The sequence below is a fragment of the Dermacentor albipictus genome, chromosome 5, assembly GCF_038994185.2.
Source record: "Dermacentor albipictus isolate Rhodes 1998 colony chromosome 5, USDA_Dalb.pri_finalv2, whole genome shotgun sequence".
Taxonomy (NCBI): Eukaryota; Metazoa; Arthropoda; class Arachnida; order Ixodida; family Ixodidae; genus Dermacentor; species Dermacentor albipictus.
The window spans coordinates 10846033-10871178 of record NC_091825.1 but is presented as its reverse complement, the minus strand read 5'-3'; the positions used below and the strand labels follow the sequence as shown (position 1 = coordinate 10871178).

At 47.5% G+C, this 25146-nt stretch overlaps 1 protein-coding gene across 6 annotated transcripts in view; it reads right to left on the bottom strand.

The window, feature by feature from the left end:
* The window catches only part of thoc7 (THO complex 7), a 68180-nt gene extending 60687 nt beyond the window's left edge, over window positions 1–7493 (bottom strand). For 3 of the 6 annotated variants that reach the window (XM_070538269.1, XM_070538268.1, XM_070538272.1), the window contains exons 1-3: window positions 7380–7493; window positions 6748–6795; window positions 6451–6574 (exon numbers count right to left, since the gene is read on the bottom strand). In XM_070538269.1, coding sequence (XP_070394370.1) covers window positions 6451–6574; window positions 6748–6766 — 143 coding nt within the window. In that variant the 5' untranslated portion in view covers window positions 6767–6795; window positions 7380–7493. The remainder of the gene's footprint in view (window positions 1–6450; window positions 6575–6747; window positions 6796–7379) is intronic. The other 3 variants (XM_070538267.1, XM_070538271.1, XM_070538270.1) reach the window with 2 other exon arrangements.
* Between the last annotated feature and the right edge of the window lie 17653 nt (window positions 7494–25146).

The window sequence follows — 25146 nt, the reverse complement described above, 5'->3', positions numbered from 1 at the left end:
CGCACCACGCTTTCCAAGCTTCTAAGCCAATCGTGAGGACCATAAAGGTGGAGTCGGTGCCATTGCCGACAGCAGCAAATTCTTTCAATGAAAACATGGCACCCAATGGCAGGAAGCTTAATAGCGAACATCGAAGCAGCTAGGTCTAACATTGCCGCAGTGGTGGCTACGGCTGCCAGCTGATCTGTGTGCGAGAGTGCTAGTTCGAAGCAGCGAGGTAATCAAAGTGGCAGTGGTGGTGGCTTCGATTAATGCCACATTGGACCTGCCACGGCAAAAAGTTCGGAAAATCGGATAGTGAAGGGTTCTTGTGTCCGAAATTTCAGACGTTCTGATACATTGACTTTATGGGGTACATGGTGGTGCCACGAAGCCATCCAAATTATCGAGCATCTGGATAGTCGGTCGTTGACCGTACACTGGCAACTCCTTCAGCCGACGACAGGATGTCAAAGACGATTCATTACGATTCCTGTCAGTTACTCGAGCCAGCATTACCGCGACTTTCAACCCTTTCAATAAAATTACAGCTAATTTTCGCTGATAGAGGCACAAATTCCCCGAGTTTTTCCAGACTACTTAAAATCCCAGAGAATTCCCGGTTTTCCTGGTTGGTAGACACCCTGCAAATAAATACCAATGTGCAATCACTAGGCCACACCATAGGCAGCTATCTGACATGAAACGTATCCAAAGAACATGAAGAGGTAGAAGCCAAGCAGCAAAACCACACCCATACATGCACATTAAAAAAAGCAAAGTGGTGACAAAACACATTACTGAGCACAATGTAACTGCCAATGCCATGTCAAAGGAGCTCCCTCAGCTCTTTTTGCTGGATAGTTATTTGAAAGCTTTCCTCCAAAGTGGATGTGATGTGATGACACAAACATCTCCCTCAATACGACAGGTCAAAATGGTGGCCATGCAACATAGCTTGAGCAGTATAATACTGCTACTCACGTAACAGTGTGTTGCCAAGACTGTAAACCACGTGTAATGATATTACAATTAAAGTGCTTCAAATAAGTGAGTGTTAATTCTTCCTGTGCAGTAGTTGAAGCAAACAGTGAAGACATGAAGAGATCACTAAATTGCCTTTAAAGGCATAGTGACACGATATTCTCAACTCTTAACTTTTCGAATTACATTAAACTCCAGGGCCTCTACACCCCACAAAAAGATATCTACTCACAAGCCTCAGAGTGCCCTAAATGAATTATTACAATAGCATTTCTAAAGCCAGTTCTGATTTCATCTTCACTGTGTCGTAGACTGATGACGCAGACGGCGGTCCGGTGACAGCAGGGAATTGCGTGGTTTTGACACTCACTCAGTCGTCCACTATGCTGCTGTATCAGCCTTCACAACAACTAGCAACATAAAAAGCGATTGAGCAAGCATTCTGTTTGAATAAACAGGATAACAGCACTCAGACTTTGGAGGAGGGAGAGAGATCGATGCAACTGAGGACTGTTGCAAATCATTCTGCTGCAAGAGCCGTAGAAGTTTCACAGAGCATTATTTCCTTGAGTAAATGCCTGAGGCAAATAGGTAACTTCTGCTCAATTTCTATTCAATGCCTCGGCCTATACAGATGCACAGTGTACCACTTCATTCCTTCACTGAACACTACCCTTTCATGCATCCAGTGACGTGCAGTTCCATCGTTTCACCACTGTCACTGCCATGCTATCCAAGATAACTGAAAGCAGTTGTTCTACATTATAGAGATTTAGAATAGGGGCCCCATAGAACTTTGCGAGTGTTAGGGTTGGGGCACGCAGGAGTGAAGAGATTAGAATAGGCATTTGCATTTGCAGATAGCGTCTTGTACTTGCAGCACCACTACAGTGCCTATTATATATTAATTTCATTATGGGGTTTTACATGCCAAAACCACAATCTGATTATGAGGCACGCTGCCAGTGAGGGACTGTGGAAATCTGGACCACCTGGAGTTCTTTAATGTAATCTAAGTACACGGATGTTTTTCATTTCGCCCTTAACGCAATGAGGCCGCCGTGACAGTGTCTATTACAAACAATGAAATAAAATATACCATTTTACCATAAGAGTAATTTTGACTTTCCTGGTTTTGTGTTCAATTACAATTTAGAGGTTAGTCTATTAGCATTGTTAGCCCCACATGTTCGTAGCGGGTCCTCTCTTTAGAGGATGCCGCTGTGATAGCTCTTTCGTATAGCACGTGCCTCTAGGCCCTTGTGTTTCAAGGGCTCTGGCGAGGCAGCAGTGCTCCAAGTAATTTTACCATCTTATATATTTTCTATTTTGCAACATTCTTCTACGATGGATATTAATGTTCATAGTATTTGTCATTAGTCATCGCCATAATTTTATAGCACGTAGATTTTACGTACTTTACAGCGACTATTTTTAGGCCACTTTACAGCCAAGTCAAATCTTCCATAATGCGTCAACATTACCACTTGTCATGGCGCTCTTTGGCCAAATCTGGCCCTTCCGCCACAAAACACCACACATCATCATCATCATCATTAGTCTATTAGCAGCAAGCAATTTGTTGCGCTTAGTTTTGAGTAACCAACTTTACACGCCTTCACCAGCCAAGTCAAGCTGTGTTAGGCCTACGAACCATGAAATCGACAATCGAATTTAGATCCAGAGGCATCTAATGTATCATCTTCATTACACACATTAGTTTAGAAGAAGCAATAAGTGCAGTCGGTTCTCGTAGCTCACGAACTTTAGGCATTACCAAAAATCAAGCCCAGTTTGGTGCTAGGTTAGAGCCATCACTTGGATAGGTGCCGCCATGTTTGTTGACGCGAAGCATTTGGGGCAGCTTCTGGGGCCCCTGCACAATAAGTGAACGCCAAATGCAGTTTGTGTCTCAAGCATGCGCAGTGGCTTCGACGCTATTTCTTTGGGGCCCCTATTCCAAAACTCTCCATTAACAATCTCCTCCTTTAAGTAAGTTTGCAAACAGCATTACATTCATGTACAAAAATCAAGAATGGGGCTTACAGATGGAGCAGCACACTGTGGTATGATGGTTATAAACAGGGATAAAGTGCCTCAGAACCAAGTAATCTAAATAATAACCATAGCATAATAATGCAACCTTTTAAAATTTGTGTTCCACTTTGTTTAGAAACTATAAAATATGTAACATTCAGAGGATGTTTTTCTCTGATATTCTTATTTACTTCTAATTTCCTGTGCAATACACGAAGGAAGAAGAAGCATGGTCTTTAAATATAATGGAAAAAAAACTTGATTTCCATAGTATGATACCTAGTATGTTTATTGTGCTACATTTCACTTGTTAGTTACTAGGACCATGTTTGTTTTGTGAACTACGATGTCAAACTGTACAGGGCTGTGCACTGCTATGTGCACGCACAAGGGTCGCATCCGTGATACAGCGCCCATGAGCATGCGCAGCGGTGATGCTGGTAAGCACTTTTGTTTTGCCAGATGTGCACATGGCCTGAGGACACCATCTCACAGGGAAATCCCATCACGCCTGCAACTCGTTACATCACCAGGTGTGAAGAAAGCACATCTTCTTTTCACCGATCTCAGATGATATCATCACACAATAAAGCGACTACTCAAAGCGTGTAGCGACTAGAATAGCAGTGCAAACATCGTTCCCAGTTTTGCTCTTCAACTGACAGCGACAGAGGAATGGTATCTTGAACACTCAGTAAGTGCACACGACTTGTTCAGAAGGGATCGGGTGTAGGTTATCAGTCCATCTGCGTCAATCTATGGCACTGCGGTGCAGCAAGTGTCATAATTCCAAGTGCATGTTAAGTTAAACAAAGGCGACCAAGGCAGAAAGCTGGGCTAGTTGGTGTGTCATCATTAATCAAAAAGGCTAGCGCGAATAACAGGGACACAGACAGAGAAAACAGGACGAGCGCTGAACATTAACTGAGGTTTTACTGCGAGAGGAGGTACATATATACATTTCGGTGGTGCATGCGCACTCAGGGTTAAAAGAGTACAAGCAAAATCTAATCAAAATGTGGCAAACTATTCTGTAAGTACATTTTTTCTTTTTTAGACAAGGCAAGTGAAGCCGTGCTGACACAGTTATCACCTTCCCTGTCAATGTGATATGCCTCACAAATCTCGCGCCCCCACCTCGTGCCTCCCCTACCAAGCACACACGTGGTATCAAACGCAGGCACGCAGCCGCACCGCTTACAATGATTGGCCAAATGGCCGCCCCCCACTAATGAATCTACCAGCATTCGGTGCTCTCGTAGCCGTTCATTTAGGCAGCGGCCAGACTGCCCCACATAACATCTACCGCAGGAGAGAGGTATATGGTATACGACCCCAACAATGCAGGGTACAAACTTGCATTCATGTTTTGTGGCGCACACCGGTTTTTCCTTTTCGTTTACGGCTTTGCACATGCGCACCAGCTTTTCGGGGGCAGTGAACATCACGTCCAGGCCGCACTTCTCTCCAACTTTTCTCAGCCGGTGCGATAGCTGGTGCACGTACGGTATAGCTGTACGCTTCAGCTTCCGGCAGCTTTTTTCGGCTGCCATGCCAGGGCGTCCACCTGCCCCGATATCGTTCAGGAGGCATTCCGCCACAGCCATCACGATATCTTTGGGAAAACCGGCGTTCTGCAACCGGATCACTTGCATCTGCAAACTAACCTCAATTTTATGGTGGCAAGACTTTTCAAAGCACCACGCAGGCAATTTTTTGCAATGCCCCTCTTAACCAGTTTTGAGTGAGCCGAATTATATGCTAAAATTTCCTTTTTTGTGCGTGGCTGGTACGACCAGCAGATGTGCCCTGTGCCAAAGTACAAACACAGCTCGAGGAATTGGATACACCCGTTCATCAGCACTTCATGCGTGAACCTTAGTTTGCCAGAACAATCACCGAAAATCTCTAAAGCTCTTTTTACAACCTGTGGTTTGTCGCTCTCGTTGTTTGTCAACATTCACAAACACAATAAATTCATCAACATATCTAAAACAACTCACGACACGTTTTTCCTCTTTTATGCAGGCTGCCACGTGCTTGTCAAATTCGCCTAAAAATATTTCGCTAAGTATTGGAGCTATGCAGGAGCCTATGCAAATACCATCTTTTTGCACGAACACCTTGTCGTTAAAACAAATGCAGGTGGAAGAGAGGTAGCACTCAACTAATGCTACAAAATCATTTACGAAAAGCCCGCTACTATTTTGAAACTGGACAGCCCCCCAGCTTTCAATCCACTCTTTTACTGCGTCTAATAACTCTGTTTGGGGAATGGAATAAAAGGCCCCACCCCACCCGGCCCACCCCGTGAGAAACCCGTGACAAACAGGCCCCACCCGTGAGAAACAGTTCTGCATGTCTGTTAGACTGTGCATGTTCCTAGACACACAATTTTGGACTGAGCAGATGCCACCAGGCGTCGTGCCGTAGAGCAGGACAGCAGACAGTGGTTACACCAGTTGTTTGCTTGAAGTCAGAGGCACAATTAGGACCCCATAGCAACCAATGCTCTGCGGGACACCTCGCATTGGATGCTCATGGGAAGACTACAAGTGAACCCATACATGGTGATATGGGCTAGACAAGTTTTGAGGTGAGGGAAGAAGCTCAGAGTGAAACTGATTTCAAAGAACGACTGAGGAATATGAAGAAAGTAAATTGGCTGCATGAGTGTTCAAGCATTTGTACAGGAAAAATAATGACACACAGTGGAGGAAAAGAACTAGGAAGCTTATCAGTAAGCATGTGACCGGTATTTTAAGCACCCTATCAACAAACATCAAACGCAAAGTCAGAGGGGCTGAGACAATCTCCTGGGTGGCAGAAATGGAAAAGAAGCTGGCTATGAGTAACTACCTAAAAGGTAAAAACAAAATCAGGAATGAAACAACTTATAACAACCCTAATGGAAGCTTTTTACTACTTGAAGCATGAAGCAAGATTAGGATACCTTGGAATGCGTATATAGTTATAAAGTGAGGTACACCAAGGAAGAAGCACGTGCTTGCTGCTGGAAAGCTAGGGAAACGATGGAACATGTTTTATTAGAAAGTGTTCATATTAGTAAAAAAGTGGTTGGATATCTGGTGGCAGTAAAGTAGGGAGAACTCAAACAACGAAGGCGTACAAAAACAAAGTTCCCGATAATGATTCAAAAAGGTTTAATACTGGGAATTTTATTCTCCGTAAAAAAAAAATAACACGGTTAATCAATTAGGCAAAATAAGAAAATTAGCATGGTGACGCAACCTATCGTCCCGTATCAAAGGGGACACTTACAGCATACATCAATCCATCGATGGTACTTCCCTCCTTCGTAACGAAGCGAAATAAAACTTCGACTAAAGCTCTTGCAGAGGCTGACTCTTGCCATCGAAGCTATGTTAAGGCCACTCATTTGGCGTCGTTACCACGTGCAGAAATTCAGCCGCAATTGCAATTACTCACTTCTCCTCTTCAGTGTCATCGTCAGTCATGCACCATTTTAGGAAAACCTTGAGCAGCATATTGAGCCTTCTGTCGTCGCCCATTCCATCACCGTCAATGAGAAGTTTTCTGCGGATAATCTCATCTGGAAAGTAACCATACACCGCTGATGTTTGCAACGCCGACCGCACAAGATGTACACAGCTCCATAAAATTGCAAATACGTGCATCCGCTGCTACATCACTTAACGATTCGAAACAAAGCAAAATACGCAGACAGCGTCGGGGTAAACATTACGCGTCACCGTAGCCACGTACCTTCGGAGACAGGCGCCATTCCACTTTCGCACGTAGCTTTAGCCAATGGGCGCGTTAAGTTAAGGCGCTCGAGCGCGCTCTAGACAGCAGAGCGCGCTCTTTTACGCTTAACGGCTAAAAAGCGACTTCCGGTGCGTGATTGCGGAGCGCGCTCTACGCGCACCATCCTGGAAACGGTGCGCGAGAGCGCGCGCCTGCTACGGCTTCCGGAAAAATGACGTGTTTCCTACCCTTTCCACCAATGCAAGTCCGTTCTCCTTGCCCAATCGTTCCTCTCGCCGCCGCGCTGCCGGGCGTCTGAAGCTGCTGTCAGGCGAGATCGGCAACGTGTTGGCGCGCTTTGAGCTTGCATCGCCGCTGCTGCTGCCTCCGTCGCCGCGCGTCAAGTTCTTCTACCTCTTCATCGTCTAACAAGGACTGCAGAAGTACGGTCGGCGGGGCCATTTTCGAAAAGCGCGCGAAGTGCAATAGCGGATGCGGAAGCAACATAACATTCGCCAGACGGCACGTTCGTGCACACGAAAACGGTCGGCGAAAATGGCCGTTAAGTTAAGCTCCGAAGGCGTCGCACTCGAGCGCACTCGAGCGTGCTCCTTTGGAGTTCGGAGCGCGCTAACTTAACGCGCCCAATGCCTCCTTTACTAGATGCCAGCCATCGCTACTAGATACTAACTAATCTATAACGTTGATGCCAGCCGCGTTGTCCGTAAACCAGCCCCGCACACTCTCAAGTTCAACAAATGGCCACAGAGGGCGAAAAATCGATCGAGGCGCGTTTCAGCGTAAGCGCGCAAGTGGAGCTACTGGAATTTTGTCAAATACTTTAGTTTGTGCTTTCTCTGCTAGGGGCGCTGAACATGCTGAATTTTTTACTTTACACAAACCATTGAAATAAACATTCGAGGCGTCTAAGGATGTTTTGTTACCTCAGGCAAAAAGGCAGTTGATTTTTTTTAAATTTGATTGTTGAAGCTGCTTTTTAGTCATAGCGTCACGGTTTTTGTACTTGATTAACCACCGACAGCCTATTGGTACCAAGGAGGATACATAAAAATTTTTATGTATCCTCCTTGATTGGTACAGAGGCTAGAAGGTTTTCCTAGTGTCGTGAACGGCCGCCATTTCAAGGGACCCCCGTGAAACCAGTTTGGATGCACTGCATAGGTGGCGCTGCAGCTACCAGGCGAGTTTTGGCCGCGCTGTTCTAGGCGCGCCGTTCGCCCAGCCAGTTGGCAAGTGCGCGCGGGCTGGGATTTGTGCGTGATTTGTTTGTGCCTCTAGATGCACGTGTAATAATGCCGACAAAAAAGGTCACACGTGTTTCGTGCCGCTCTGCAAAGGTGGCTACAAGTCGTCGAAAGAAAAAGTATCGTTCCGCGCCCCGTCCGACCCATATCGGTCGCAAGAATGGGCTCGAAACATAACGCGAGATGACAAGGCTCTCGACGAAACCTGTGTCGTGTGCTCAAGGCATTTCAACGAACGCTACGTTCAAAGCACGAGATAAATTGCTACTTTGTCCCGGCTGTTAGATTGAGCCTCTCTCACCTGGCCAACATACACAGTATGGAAAAGCGTACTTCTCGAAACCCTGCACTGTGACGACGTCCGATATGCAATACTTGCCTACGATGCAAATACTCAAGAAAGCTTATCTTGAACCAGTTCAGCTGGCAGCATAAGAAACGACTAGCGACTTTGAAACAAATAGATGCAAGGAAGCGAAAATCCCTTGACTTATTCCGCCCCCCCCCCCCAAAAAAAAAAAACTTTCAGTAAGACCGTCAAAGACCTCCGGGCACTCACGAAGTCCATCCCAACTATTGTGCTGGAGGAGAAAATCGGAGGCCTTCCTCCAAAGCAGCGCCTTGGTGTGAAGGCATGTTTCGAGGCAGCTTCCAGAAAGTCAACCCGGGGCATGCGGTTCAATCAGCTGTGGGTGTTGGAATGTATCCTCATGCGGATGAGGAGCCCACAGCTCCTGATCCGCATTTGCAAAGGGACAACGTCTGAAACATCGACACGACAGAACGGTTTGTAAAACTAATGGAAAGACTAATTTTTATAATGTCGTCTAGAATCCCATCAAAAGGCCTTCGTGCTGATTCAAGAAGTGCACAGTTTTTGAATGATTTTATTGTTTTTCTCAATGAATGGGAAAAATATGCTGCACAGCATGGTGGCGGCTTTTTAAGTGCAGGAACTGCCCTTGGGCTGCGTGTAACGCTGCAAAGCACACTGCCGCTTGTAAAATACCTAACCACGTCCCTGCAATACAAGTACTTGTTGACCGCAAACCTAAGCCAAGACAGGATGGAGAATGTATTTGGTATTGCGTGCCAGTGCTTCGGTTGCAATGATCATCCAATAGCGGGGCAGTTTTTGATAATTATCAACAACCTGGCTTTCTACAGCCTCGCAAAGCCTCCAAAAGGAGCAAAAGTACCTGCAGAAGTAGTGACTGCCCTCTTGCAACCATCTCATGTCCCCAAAGAAAAAAATGTGCGAATAACTGAATTTGTCGATAATTTACTGGATGGCGGAAACTTGGCTTCTGCTGCATGCAGAGCTGCTCGAGGAGCACAGCAGCCTGAGCGATCCTCAGGGCTGTGTAGACAAAAAAAAAAGTGACAGCAGACTAATTTTTTTATGTAGCTGGGTATGTTGTAAGAAAAATCCTTAAAAGATTTCCTTGCCCTCAATGTGCAACTTGTTTCAGCACTTTAATTGTCTTTGCAAGCCGAGTCAAACAACAATGCCTCGCTTACTCGAAATTTTGACCATGGAGGCTTAGTTTATCCATCAAGGCCAATTGAACAGCTCATAGCAAAGCTTGAGGCCGCATTTACGGTGTTTTTCAGTCGCAATAAGCTACACGCAGATAGCATGCTTTCTGCATTTTCTTCAGGGACGTGAGCTTCAAGGTGTGAGCTGCGAGGAGCATGGACGTCGAATTACGACAGAAGTGATGAAGTTTTACGCCTTGACTAGGATGCATTTTCTTGTAAAGTCAGTAAACAAAGAGCGCAGCGATAAAAGAAAAGGTAGTGACTACAGTGACGGGGCCCGGCACTTTAAGATCTGTACTACAGTGACGGGGCCCGGTACTTTAACATAATCGTGCACTACAGTGACGGGGCCCGGCACTTTAACATCTGTACTACAGTGACGGGGCCCGGCACTTTAACATACACACTACAGTGACGGGGCCCGTCTCCTTAACCACAGACGGGACCGGCACTTTACGTCGACACTGTAGCGACGTCAATGGCCGCACTTCTTTCAAACATTCTATGCAAACAACTTCGAGCACTTCACGGCAGGCAGTGAACTTTATTAAGGTCCTGAGGAGCGACTCCGAAACCCCCTTATGAGGGAGGGGGCCGCCGCGAGCCGTTCCGACGTTGGGACGGGCAGGCCGTGCCTGACCGCCTCCTCCCACTCTTCATCCGTGGTGAGATGACCGTGGTCCCCGTCACCGCCAGAGCATGTGTTCTAAAGTGCAGAATGGATCTCCGCAATCCGGACACCTGCCCCGCACGGACGCGGCATTAGGTTGCCCCTGTGATCCACCACGGCCGCCGCGAACCGGTCGGACGAACCGTATTGGGCGACGTCGACGAACGCGACCGATCGTGGTTCGTCGGCGACGGATCCGAGAAGTGCGGCCCGGGCCCGGCGTGTGCCTACATTGCGTTGCGGGTGCACGTTGCGCGGGAACGGCGAGACCGTGACGGCCTCCCGCGACCACGCGTCGAGCACACACTGCCTTTCCCTGACGGGTTAAAGTCCAGCGGACTAACTTCTGTGACCCAACCTCATCGAAAGTGTTGTGGACCCCCAGCTGCATGAGCTTCTCGGTGCTGGCGCCTATGGGGATGCCAAGCACTTTACGGACCGCGGTATTTTATTCCAGTACTGTCCACAACACCACGTGAATTTCACGATGTCAGCAACTTCCGTGCAGTAATCGAATACATGATTGCACACATACGGATCGAACGACCGCAATGGGTACTTGTCCACGAATGTACAATCTTTTGCGTATGCACTGTAACACGTATGATGATTATAATAAAGAAAGTTCACTCTAATGGAAGGGGAACGGTAAAAACACATTTAAAAAGTCACGGCCCATGTTCCTGCTTGTGAGCACCTGACAATCAATATTCTACTGAATTAAGAAAAAATGGCTGTGGCTTAGGTAAGGTTAAGCCCAGGATGCGAAGCATACTAGCCTTTATTTTAGTTGTTGAACCACTGTTTAGCCTGGTGAACTGCTGTTGCTTGGCTATATTTGGTTCGGCTAGACGAAGAAACAACTCATGCATTACTTCTTCGCCTTCAAGAGTGGAACGCGACAGCGTTCCCGTCGACCCGCCAAGGGGTGTAAGACAATGGGCTACAGGGCAGCGACTACGCGCCCCGCATTGGACGCGGTGAGCGTCGAGCAAAGCAGCGTTCGGCGCGGCAACGAAATGTGCGCCTGAGCAAGAGACGCACGCCTTAGAAACAGCTCGTTTCTAAGGCAACACCGCATTCACTAGAGGCGCTTTTGTACCGCGTTGAAGCATCGTAATCGTGGCTCAGTGGTAGCGTCTCCGTCCCACACTCCGGAGACCCTGGTTCGATTCCCACCCAGCCCGTCTTGCAAGAGTTGAGCCAAAGCCACTTCTCCTCTGTCGTGACGTCACGGTGTCACGTGATTTCATGGTCACCGCCGCGCCTGAGGAGCTGGGTTGAGCCCTCGTAATATGCTTCGCATAAAAGAAGCAGCGGGTAATTGCTCGCTTAGAAGACCGATAAACATGCAGTTCGATGAAATTTGAGAAATAATGATATTGAAGCTTCCAAGACTTTAGAAGAAAAGAAAATTAAGACTGAATCATCGCGACGGAACATCACAAGTCGCTGTAGGCGTCGAAGACCCCTGGCTATAACGAAATTATTTTTGAACAGCTCCGATAGTGTCCATGCAACAATGGTAGCTTGCGTACTGTCAAATGCTCATATGCTGCGGCATAAAGCTCACGGCACGGTGCGAAAACGTGCTCGGAGCGAAAGCGAAACATTGCGCGAGGACATGCATGCAGACGCGAAGTCTGTCACCGCGAACCCGTGCGATCGCTGCATTGCAACTTCATTCTGTTATGCTACATTTATTTACACAGACAGCCATCCCACTATAAGAACATATTTCACATAGTTTTCTCAGCGATTGCTTACGTTTCACGCAAACCGGTTCGGTGGAATCGATTGCGGCGACCGCTCGCAGTCCCAGCTTACTGTACGTAGTAGGCAAAGAGATAGCGTTTGTAAACCATTATGTGCTTTCTGTTTGTCCAACATGATTATTTTAAAGGTAAAATACTGCCATTTCGAGAGTACTTGCAAAATTGTTCAGGAGGGCTGCCGCGTAGTATGTTTATTTAACCTTTATTTAACGCCGACGCATATGAGGCGCTTCCGACAGATGGCGACTCCGTAAGTCGACCTCGCCCCCAATACCGACATAGTGACGGCCCCGTCGGTGTAGTGTTGTTGTTAAAGCGACGGGCCCCGTCACCGTAGTGAGGATGTTAAAGTACCGGGCCCCGTCACTGTAGTGCAGATGTTAAAGTACCGGGCCCCGTCACTGTAGTGCAGATGTTAAAGTGACGGGCCCCGTCACTGTAGTCACTACCAAAAGAAAAAGCAGCTGAAAATGAGGCGCTGTCGGTAGCCTCGCACAGGGCACTTCCCACAAGGAAAGGCATTGGTATATTGTTGCCATGGAACCTTGTGTAATAAAGACATTCCGCCCTGCAATTTGTCCCGCTTCATTTTCTCGTTTCGGTATCATGTACAAGATGTGTTCCTACGCTTCTTTACGGCGCAATAGGTCGGGCCCGATGTGACGATTGCATTTGCTCCTGCCGCGGCACGCTCTCGGCGTTACAGCTAGTCCGTGTCGAATCTAAATGACAAGAGAACCTATGCCAGAGTTTGCACTGTCTTTAGCACTTTAACGCCTTGTCAAAGCAGTGACAGCAGCACACACACGATCAACCTACTGAACCAGAGAGCACTACACCCATGAGGGCTTCTTGCGCCTGCCCGCGCGCCAGCGGGCGGTAGCGCCATCTCCCTTGCGCATAGCAAGTTATTTCAGCTGCGCCGGCTCGGTCGTGACACTAGGAAAACCTTCTAGCCTCTATACTATTGGTATCGATGTGTTTCCTGGCCGTTGGCGTTGCCACCTGAACATCGCCCCCGAGGGCTCCGTGGTCGCTGCGCATATGTGAGCTGAGAGAATGTGAGAAAGGAGAACAACTCTTTCTCGCAAGATGTGACGTCGCATTGTTGCTTGTTTTTACTTTTTTTTCAAATAGCTACTCCCGAACGTAGGTTAGCCATTGCCGTCGTGTCGGCTGCAACGGGGAACCAGCGCTGGATAGGCGGCGCGTCGATGGATAGATGGATGGATGTTATGAGCGTCCCCTTTAGAACGGGGCGGTGGCTTGCGCCACCAAGCTCTTGCTACTATGCTGCCTAATATCCTACCTAGGTTAACCAATGAGAAAAAAAAAACACACTATGAACTACCACGTCCACATTTACTGATACCCTATTGCGAACTGTGCTTTTGTACGTCTCCGTCCTTTGTCGTTTCCCTACTTTTCTTCCACCAATCCTCCAATCGCCTCTTACTGACGTCTATTGCGGACCTGTTTGCTTTACCACTGCTCCCGCTGAACCCAAGGGCTTCAAGAAGGCCAGTGGTGCCTAAATCGACCGCTGGATAGATGTCTTCACATTCTAATAAAATGTGCTCCGTCGTTTCCCTAGCTTTACCGCAGCAAGCACATGTTTCTTCTTCCTTCTTATATCTCGCTTTATACGTGCATGTTCTAAGGCATCCCGATCTCGCTTCGAAAAGTAATGAGCTTCCCTTTGAGTTATCATAAATGGTTTCTTTCCTAATTTCGTTTTTTCCCCTTAAGTAGTTACTCATGGCAGGTTTCTTTTCCATTGCCGCCACCCATGAGATTAATTCAGCCTCTCTGACTTTCCGCTTGACCTTCTTTGTTGCTGTGTTGCCCACCCCACAGGCCGCATACTTGCTGGTAAGCTTCCTAGTTCTTTTCCTCCACTGTGAATCAATGTTTTGCCTGTACAGATACCTGAACACTCTCCCAGCCCATTTACTTTCCTCCATATTCCTCAGCCGTTCTTCATACTCAATTTTACTGCGAGCTTCCCTCACTTCAAAACTAGTCCAGCCCATATCCCCTTGCACAGCTTCATTTGTAGTCTTCCCGTGAGCGCCCAATGCGAGGCGACCCACTGACCTTTGGTTCCCGTCGAGTCCTGATTGTACCCCTGATTTAAAGCAAACAACCGCATTTGCAAAAGTAAGTCCTGGAACCATTACCCCTTTCCACATACCTCGGAGGACCTCGTACCTATTGTATCCCCATAGCGCTCTGTGCTTCATTATGGCTGCATTTCTCTTCCCCTTGACTGTTATGGTTTTTTCCTGTGTTTCCATATATCCGTTGCCTTCGTTTATCCATATACCATGGTATTTATATTCTGTTACCCGAGGTATTTCTTGGCCCTGTATCTCCACTGTCTGTTCACTGTTTTCATTGAATACAATAACACCTGATTTTCTAACACTAAATTTCAAACCTAAATTGTTGCCTTCCTGTCCACAGATATTAGCCAGACGTTGCAAATCACTTTGCTTGTTTGCGAGCAACACAATGTCGTCCGCATAAAAGAGTGTCGCGTTGCACGCCGCCCTGGCGACGAAACGCGGCATATCTTAGCCGCTCGACCAGACGACACACACGTGCGCGGCCGTATTATAGTTCGTATGTTTCCGTTTTCGCGCCGCTTCAAGTTGACAGTTATCGTAAAGAAGCTAGCGCCATCAAGTGAAGAAATGACGAAAGAAGCTTTTTAAGCTTTATATATTTTTCACAGTGTGTCGAGGCGAGCACATGTGTTTCTTTAATGGTTGCGCGTGTGCCGTTGCCATGCGTGCGGGGCAGCCTGCCTTGCAAATCTAGCAGCTATGGCTCCGGTCGTGCTGCGCTATGGGCACGTTGCAAGTGCTAGGCGGCGCCCTGTCTTTCCGACCCGACAAAAGAGTGGCGGTAGGGACATATTTCCAGGGCAGACACTGGGTTCTATCATGGAGCGAGCAAAAGACCCAAGTAACCACGGATATCCGGGCGACGTCCGACGGACGTCCTTTCTGGATATTCGGGATGTCCGTGGGATATCCATGAATGTCCGACGTACGTCCGAGGGACGTCCCTAGGAAATCCAAAGGTAATCGCTTTGGCATCCGTAGTACGTCCGACGCGGATATCCAGCATGGACATTCAGGGGACGTTCAGGATATATATATATGTGTGTGTGTGTGTCTTCCCGGGGATATTCCAGATATACACATGCCTTGAAGCGACAATAGTGGCCGGACACATTCAAGCACCGGACCATTATATATATTACATTGGTCTAGTGCTTGAATGCATTCTTGTTTTAAATAAACGAGAAATGAACTTACACCAACTTCCAAATACAATTAAACGTTTATTGTCACCTTATACATATACATAAACAGACCAATAAGCAGATATATGCGTACTGTTCAAAGAACAAATAAATACACGGATAAAGAAGAAAACTTGCAATTTCAATAGTACAACAACAAGGTAGAGAACAGCAGAACAAAAATACTTATTGCCCACCCTGCTTTGACATTTGAGTTTGCAGCATGGAATAAAAAGAAAGAGCAAAAACACATCAATTAGCATTATTAAGCAGCGAAAGCAACAGAAATGACATGAAGGAATTAATCTTGACTATATCACTTCACTAGCACTCTGCGACACGGGCACAAAAAATGACATTAACTGGCTAATGCCTTAAACTTTAATGTCATTCGCGGGGTGCCACACGGACATGCTTAATGGTATTGAAGCTTAAATGTTATTCGCGACGTAGTGCGTTCTCGTAAGTCGACTTGCCGTCAAATGCGTACTCTCGTTCCCAATGTCTCCACGTTCTGACATGGCTAAACGAACTATTAGTGAAGAACAATCAATATATTCTTCATTTTCTTTAAACAATAGCTCTTTCTCGTGGCGTAGTGCGTTCTTACAATTATTAAAACTCACTTGGCCATCGAATGCGTACTCTCGTTTACAATGTCCCCGCCGTGGCCGTAGTGACCATATTCTCACGATATTAAACAAACTTGTAGATAAAAACAACTAATATATTCTTCACTTTTTTAAAAGGAGCTTTTTATTTTCGTATAGATCAGCAGGCGATCTTGCCGCTACTGACGGCTACAGCTCTGATCATGAGCGCATTAGCCAGGAGAAGCTGTTTGCCAGGAGAATCAAAGGGCGCCGATGAAGAGTCCGCGGTAGCTAAAGCAAATGTAGACTCCGGGGTCCTGCTTACCAGAAAACCCGCATTGACTTGTGCGTACACCTCTCCTAAGGGATCCTGTTCCGTTCTCACAGCGAAGTGAACCATCCGAAGCGTCACGTAGAGTATATCCATCAGGGAAGCAAGGCACATTGTCCTTAGTGCGCGTAGTGTCACAACCACCGTCCCGAACTTCCGATGTCGCCTCGGTGCAGCGACCAGCATCACAAGGCGTACAAATGTTTGCAGGGACAGCCCGAACGCACATGTTAATGCATGCGTGCGGGGTATGCGCGCCACTGCACAGTTCTAGGCTTGCGAATTCTCGAGCTGTTGACTGCTGGCTGCCGGTGCGAGATCCGAAGTCCTCGAATATAGTCTTTGTTTCCAGCGACGCTCTTTTTCGCGCGTGCGGCTTCTCCCGCAGTCTAGGCATCCTGGCACCTGTGAAGAAAACACATTTCAATACCCAAACGAATTAAAAAAGAAATCGATGTAGCTGTCATACCTTGGTAGCTGAGTAGGAGACTTCAGCAGGCACGGAAGGTGACAAACGCTGCTCCGCTGCCCTTAAAACGATCGCAGAATGAAAAATGGCGTGGCGACGATGGCTAGAGCTTGGATTGGATTGGATGACTGCAGCGTTCTGCTTTGCCAAGGTTGTAACACTTCCACGTGCATCTACGCAAACATAAATAGGTTTTTAAAATATTCTATTATTACACAGTGAAATATTTACTTATTCTGGGAATATTCGGTATCTGATTTTCGAGTTTTTAGTTTCTGCTAAAGCTGTCGGCGCCAGAAAAACATAGCCTTTGAGATTACTGTCAATGCATGGCGGCTCTGACGCATTATAGCTTTCGTAATCGCTTTCAACGCACGCAGCCACCAAAAGCGTAGCCTTTGAGATTTATTTTTGTTACCTATAATGATATTATTGTATGCACAATTGAACACTGCAGACAACTTCCTGTTTTAAGAAACCAGCCAAAAACAGGCGTACACAGGAAACATACGAGAAGACAGGAAAGAGGCTGGAAGAGGCCACGAGGCCTGTCTTGTGTATGTTTCCTGTGTCCGTCTTTTTTTTTGCTGGTTTTTTCTTAATACAATGCACCAACTAGCCCAACAACGTGTTTTACTTCCTGTTTCAATGATAAACCTGAACCTACATGTTCGGAGGTCAGGACCAAAACTCTATGATCAGGAACTTTTCATAATGAGGGATAACTTGAGTGCTTGGCTCTAGGTCGAATAAGTGGCTTCAAATGGGCGCTTATATATTCTGCTAGTCATCCACAAGCATTTTTTTTAAAGCAAACTACAAATTGATTGTATGACCCACCGATAGAAAAAAAAATCGTATTTTAATACTGCGATGTTAAAGTGGGCAGAATTGATATCAAGTTGGAAATATATTTATTTTGCTTTGAAAAAAGAATGAACTGTGTCCGATAGAGAACAAAAATAAACAAATATAATATGAACAAACTAAAATTTCCGGCAATATATTTATGCTAGTTTATATATAACTCACTAGTGTATATCCTGGGCATGCCTATTTATGGACAGCCAGCGGACGTTCAAAATGGGATGTCCCATGGACATCCCGGTGGGATGTCCTTCGGACATCCAAACAGGATATGGACTTCTCCTGTACGTCCCACGGACGTCCGTGTTGGATATCCGGATGGATGGACGTTGGGACTTATGGTGGACGTCCCACGGATATCCGTGGTTACTTGGGGAAAAGCTCACGGAAAATGCCCACGTGCGCAACCTTGTCGTAGTAGCAGGTGGGCTAAATGACGTCCTGAACAGGAAAGGGCCAGGACTAGCCCAGCGCTTGGCGAAGGGGGTGGACGACTTGCGCGAGCTATCCCCTCAGGTGCAGATCGTGGTGTGCACGGTGCCGGAGGTGCCTGTGCGTGACAGTCACGTACAAAGAGCCGTAATGGCTGCCAATGAGGCAATATGGAAAATGAGCCGAGAGAAAGGCTTCGAGGTTGTCGAAGTAAACAGGGAAGTGAGAAGTTGTGGTGGTTTTAAACGAGATGGGATCCACTTCAATTACAGGCTAGCACGAGAAGTGGGCTGGCGACTTGGGGGTCGCGCTGTTGCTTTTTTAGGGGGCCCGCGGGCGCTCGGGAGGTCAGAGTAGGTAGTAATAAAGAAGGTCCCCTAGGAGAACAGCAGAAGAGCATCGCCGTCGATAAGAGAAAAAGGAGGAAAGCAAGAACAAGAGCTCGCCATGCAATAGGCTACATAAACATGCAGGGTGGCAGAAGAAAGGAAAAGTGGGCAGAGATTGAGGAGCAGTTACATAGAGAACAAATAGGGGTGTATGCGGTTACAGAAACGCACCTTAGAGACTCAGAAGAGCCGCCAGTTATTGAGAATTATGTATGGGAAGGGTGCAACAGAACTAAGTCGGAAAGAAAGGGAGGGGGAGTCGGAATGCTCATCCATCAGGGAGCCAAATGGAAAAGAGTAAATTCACAATGTCAAGAGCATCTTTGGTTATCAGGTACAATGAGTGGGAAAGAAACTTGGCTTGGAGTTACGTATTTGTGGACCGGAATAAATTGCACAGAGAAGAATAAAGAGTTAGTGGAATGCATAAGCGCTGATATTAGGGGTTTCGGGAATGGTGCTGAGATAGTCCTATTAGGTGACATGAATGCCCACATACAGGATTTAGATGGCTATACCGACAATAACGGGAAGTCAATGCTAGACCTTTGCGAGCAACATAACCTCGTGATCGTGAATACAGGGCCTAAGTGTGAAGGACAGATCACGTGGGAAGTGGGAAACCGGCAATCGACCATTGATTACTGTCTGATGACAGAAGGAATTCATGATAAGTTGAGAGAAATGGTCATCGATGAGGAAGGGTTTAGCAGCATAGGCAGTGACCATAAACGCATCATTTTGAAAATGGGATATGTAGTTGGGAAAGAGAGCAACGAAAGCAAAATGGCCAGCCCAAATTTGAACTCTGAACAAATAGCAAAAATAGTCACTAGAGTGGAGGGAGAAATTGGCAAGTCGCCAAGTAAGGGGTGGGAATATGGTGAGCTTCTAAGTGTAGTAACGACAGAAATACGGAAAGAGAAACAACACGTTCATTGGAAAGGAAAAAAGAAACCGAAAAGCTGGTGGAACAAGGAGATACGAGAAGCGATCGCCGAAAGACAGAAAGCATCTCGAGAGCACAGGCAGGCAAAGAAGGCGCAGTTGCCACAGGATGAAGTAACCGGTAAATGGGAAATATACCGGGAGAAAAAGTCTATGGTTCAAATACTGGTGCAAGCAAAATTAAAAGGTGAAAGTGAAAGTTGGTTGTCAGAAATACGTGAGAAAAAGAAGGCCGCACCTAGAATATTTTGGAATCACATAAAATTATTAGGCAGGAAATCAACAACAATACAACAACATATCCTAGACGAAGATGAAAACAGACTGGAAGGAGAAGCAGCAATAAATTACATCCAAAAAGTAACAGCCGAATCTTTCCAAGGCAAGGACGAGGTTGTATTTGAAGAAAAAAAGAGCATGAAAGAGACCCAAGGGGGAAAGGAGCTAGTGCTTACAAATTTAAACTGGAAGAAAGCGGAAGAGAAAATTCCTAAGCGCACAGCCACAGGGCTAGACGAGGTTCCCGTTAGGCTGATAAATGAACTGGGACCAAAAAGTAAGGAAGCTCTCGTGAAAACAGTTGAAAAAACTTTAAAAGATAGACGAATACCAGACAGTTGGCGACAAAGTAGAATGAATTTAATTTATAAGGGTAAGGGGGAGAAAGACAGAATTCACTCGTATAGACCGTTGACCATTACATCGGTAATATACAGGCTAGCAATGCAGGCAATCAAATTAAAGCTTCAAGCATGGGCAGAAAATAATGACATTTTGGGAGAGCTTCAGAATGGCTTTAGAATAGGTAGGCGTTTGGATGATAACTTGTTTGTTCTTACTCAGTGTATTGAAATATCAAAAGCAGAAAGCAGACCGTTGTATGTGGCCTTTTTGGACATTACAGGAGCATACGACAACGTAGACCGCAGCATTTTGTGGGATATTCTGGAAGGGGAAGGCTTAGGTAACGATTGTATACAGCTTTTGAGAGAGATTTACCTAGAAAATACTGTTTGCGTTGAATGGGAAGGGATGAGGAGCGCGGAGAAAGTTCATATCAACAAGGGACTGAGGCAGGGGTGCCCTTTATCCCCGCTGCTGTTTATGATGTACATGGTGAGGATGGAGAGGGCGCTAGAAGGAAGTAATATCGGGTTTAATCTCTCATACAAACAGGCAGGTACAGTAATAGAGCAGCAACTCCCAGGTTTATTTTATGCGGACGACATTGTGTTGCTCGCAAACAAGCAAAGTGATTTGCAACGTCTGGCTAATATCTGTGGACAGGAAGGCAACAATTTAGGTTTGAAATTTAGTGTTAGAAAATCAGGTGTTATTGTATTCAATGAAAACAGTGAACAGACAGTGGAGATACAGGGCCAAGAAATACCTCGGGTAACAGAATATAAATACCTTTGTATATGGATAAACGAAGGCAACGGATATATGGAAACACAGGAAAAAACCATAACAGTCAAGGGGAAGAGAAATGCAGCCATAATGAAGCACAGAGCGCTATGGGGATACAATAGGTACGAGGTCCTCCGAGGTGTGTGGAAAGGGGTAATGGTTCCAGGACTTACTTTTGCAAATGCGGTTGTTTGCTTTAAATCAGGGGTACAATCAGGACTCGACGGGAACCAAAGGTCAGTGGGTCGCCTCGCATTGGGCGCTCACGGGAAGACTACAAATGAAGCTGTGCAAGGGGATATGGGCTGGACTAGTTTTGAAGTGAGGGAAGCTCGCAGTAAAATTGAGTATGAAGAACGGCTGAGGAATATGGAGGAAAGTAAATGGGCTGGGAGAGTGTTCAGGTATCTGTACAGGCAAAACATTGATTCACAGTGGAGGAAAAGAACTAGGAAGCTTACCAGCAAGTATGCGGCCTGTGGGATGGGCAACACAGCAACAAAGAGAGAGAGAGAGAATCAACTTTTGTGCTGAGCCCTTAGTGACGGGTGGTGCGCGCTTGCACCAGATGGGGTGGAACCTTATTCTCAGGTCCCATATGTGTCCAGCAGTTCCTGGCCCCTAGCCGCCAGCGCGAGCTGGGTCGGTAGGTCGGGGCTGGACAACAAGGTCTCCCATCGCTCGGGGGGGTTGGGGCTGGGGAGGGTGGGGGGTAGGGGTGGTGGGGGGTTCTTGAGCTTAGTGCACTCTGCAAGGATGTGTGCTAGAGTGCCTTTTGACCGTCTGCAAAAAGGGCATGAAGTGTCATGCTCTGTTGGGAACATCTTATGCAAGAGCACTGGATGCGCTAGCGACCCCGCTTGCATGCGTCGCACGATCGTTTGCTGAATTCGGTTGAGTTGCGGATGCGGACGGGGAAGCCTACATCTGCCGCTTCTGTACATTTGCGTGATGTCTTTGTAGCTTGTCACGGGGTGCGGTAGCCCTGGCTCGTCCTCGGCCCGGATCGATAGTTCTCGGGCATAGTGGTCGGCGAGTGCGTTGCCTTCCACTTGCGAGTGAGCCGGGACCCACACGAGCTCAACGGCCCGCCCCGGTGATTTGCATTTGTTGAGGATCGCTAGTGCCACGGAAGAGATGTTCCCCTTGCGGTAGCTTGCGTAGGCGGTCTGGGAGTCTGTGACAACGGTCCTCACTCCCGGTGCAACAAAGAAGGTCAAGCGGAAAGTCAGAGAGGCTGAATTAATCTCATGGGTGGCGGCAATGGAAAAGAAACCTGCCATGAGTAACTACTTAAGGGGAAAAAAACGAAATTAGGAAAGAAACCATTTATGATAACTCAAAGGGAAGCTCATTACTTTTCGAAGCGAGATCGGGATGCCTTAGAACACGCACGTATAAAGCGAGATATAAGAAGGAAGAAGAAGCATGTGCTTGCTGCGGTAAAGCTAGGGAAACGACGGAGCATATTTTATTAGAATGTGAAGACATCTATCCAGCGGTCGATTTAGGCACCACTGGCCTCCTTGAAGCCCTTGGGTTCAGCGGGAGCAGTGGTAAAGCAAACAGGTCCGCAATAGACATCAGTAAGAGGCGATTGGAGGATTGGTGGAAGAAAAGTAGGGAAACGACAAAGGACGGAGACGTACAAAAGCACAGTTCACAATAGGGTATCAGAAAATTTGGATGTGGTAGTTCATAGTGTTTTTTTTTTCGTTGGTTAACCTAGGTAGGATATTAGAGAGCATAGTAGCAAGAGCTTGGTGGCGCAAGCCACCGCCCCGTTCCAAAGGGGACGTTCATAACATCCATCCATCCATCCATCCCTAGCGCCATCTGACGAGTAGTTGCGCGAATGTGGTAGGATTACTCACGGCGTCAGCAGCCCGCGCTGCGTGTTTGGCGTCCTGTCAAACGGTAGCGATGGCGCGAAACAGCGTGCCGATATTAATTTTAACCGGGTTTCGGGAATTACAAGATCTTCATAGCTACTTTCGTGAAAAGAATTTAGAGAAAGGAAGTCGTCTATTTGAAGTGGGGCACGTCTACGACGTCAGGGAAGTGTTGAACTCTCGCTGATCGGAAGTGACAGCTAGGTTTATTCCGCAAACGAAAAATAATGCACCAGCGAGATGCGTGAAGCTCGGCGTAAGTTACTTCGTTATCTACGGTGTGGACGCGTCAAATTATAGGCGACATTGATTCTTGAAGATCGACGACAGCAGACAAATCCTAGCGGGGAGCTGCGATTGCCGTGCTGGCATCGCAGGGAAGTGCAAGGACGCCGCGGCAGTTTCCCTGTACATACAGGACGGCAAATACGAATCCAAAAATCTCATCCAAGAACGTGGGGCGTACGAACGACTCGTAAGACCTACCAGAGGTATTCGAACGTTGCTCTCCCCAAACACAAAAAAAAGGGGGATGAACTTACCAGTTGTGTTGGACTACGCTGGGAAAATATTTTCGCCCAAGTTACTGGAAGTGCGACAATTTTATGTTGCGATTTTTCAGTGCGTGCAAAGGAGGTTTCAATAAACCACGTTGTGAGTGAGTGAGTGAAACAACTTTATTTTGTCCACTATAGGCGTAAGTAAACTCCACGCCACCTGGCTAGGCCCACTCGGGGACCATCAGGTGGAACCTGACGGCCCTTTCGCGAGCCCTCTGGACTGCCAGGATTTGAGAGGTCGGATCCTGGGCCCTAATTAGCTTCATCATTTCCTCGTGAGTGAAAGGGGGACCGGCAGCGGCGCAGCCCCACAGGACATGCTCGAAGTCCGCATAATCACCGCACAGAGGGCAGTCCGGGCTTGGGAACCGTTCGGGGAACATTGTGTGCAGCGCCGCGGGGCTCGGGTAAGTGCTTGTTTGCAGAAGTCTGAGAGTGACTGCCTGGGCCCTGCACAGCGAGGAGTGCGGCGAAGGTAGGACTCTTCTCGACAGATAATTGTATTTGCAGATTTCGTTGTACGAGCAGAGAGGCTCGGGTCGCCCAGGAGAGGACGCGTTGCCCGGCGCACGGTCAGTCAAACCTCGTGCAGCCGAGTGCGCCTCCTCGTTGGGGTTGATCGAGGCACCCTCAATGGTTCCAAGGTGCGCAGGGAACCAGGCCAAAGAGTGATGTTTCATGTCTTTGGCACTTCGGATGATACGTAGGGTTTGGGGAGCCACCATTCCCATCTGAAAGGCCCTGACAGCGGCCTTGGAATCCGAATAAATCGTGTCATGTACACTGTCCGTCAATGCAAGAGCAATAGCAACTTGCTCTGCAACGCTGGAATTAGAAGTGCGGACGGTAGCGCAGCTAAGGATTTTAGAATCACAGTCGATGACCACTGAGGAGAAGGCCTCTTCTTGAACGTACGAAGCGGCGTCTACGAAGCATGTTCGGTCCTTGTTCAAGCGGGCACTGGCGAGCAGGGCTTTACCCCTGGCTCGTCTTCGTCCTTCGTTGTAGGTGGGATGCATATTTCGTGGCGTCCGGTGTATGTAAATCTTGGACCTGACGTCGCTGGGCAGCTTCACAGCGTCGAGACTGACGACCATGGGGTTACGTCCCAGCTTGCCAAGTATGGCTCGGCCCGCTGGGGTACCGGAGAGTCTGACAAACTGGGAAAATTCTTGGGCTTCAACAATTTCTTCGAACGTGTTGTGAATTCCCAAATTGAGGAGGTCTTTTGTGTGCGTTCGGATGGGAAGGCCGAGTGCAAGCTTGAAGACTCTTCTGATTAGGGCATTGATCTTGTTGCGCTCCGATACGAGCCAGTTGTGCATAGCCCCTGAATAAGCGAGGTGGCATAGCACGAAGGCGTGGATAATCCGGATCAGATTGTCTTCCTTGATTCCGCGGTACCTGTTGGCGATTCTTCGGATCAGGCCGAGGGCGCTTTCGGTCTTGGAACAAATGCGTTTGAGGGCGGCTCCATTGGCCCCGTTCGACTCGATAAACATTCCTAGGGCCCTGATAGTGTCTACCCGCGGTACTGGGGAGCCCTTGCCGGTGAATAATGTAATGTGGCTCTCTGTTGCTGGCTTCCAGGACCGGTGTGAACCGCCTCTGGGCCTCTTCTTGTAGAGCAAGAGCTCGGATTTAGCGGGCGAGCACCTTAGCCCGGTGGGCATAAGATACCGCTCCGTCACATCGATGGCCTCTTGCAAAGCACCCTCGACCTGCCCTTCACATCCACTGGAGCACCAGATGGTGATGTCATCCGCGTAGATCGTGTGGTTAATGTTGGGGATTTTGTTCAAGGCCCTCGACAGGTTGATCAGGGAGATGTTGAACAGCGTCGGGGAGATCACCGCCCCCTGAGGTGTTCCCTTTGGCCCCAGCTGGATTTCGTGGGTCAAAAACTCGTCAATCTTGAGTCTAGTGGACCTTGAGGAAAGGAAGGATCGCACGAAATTGTA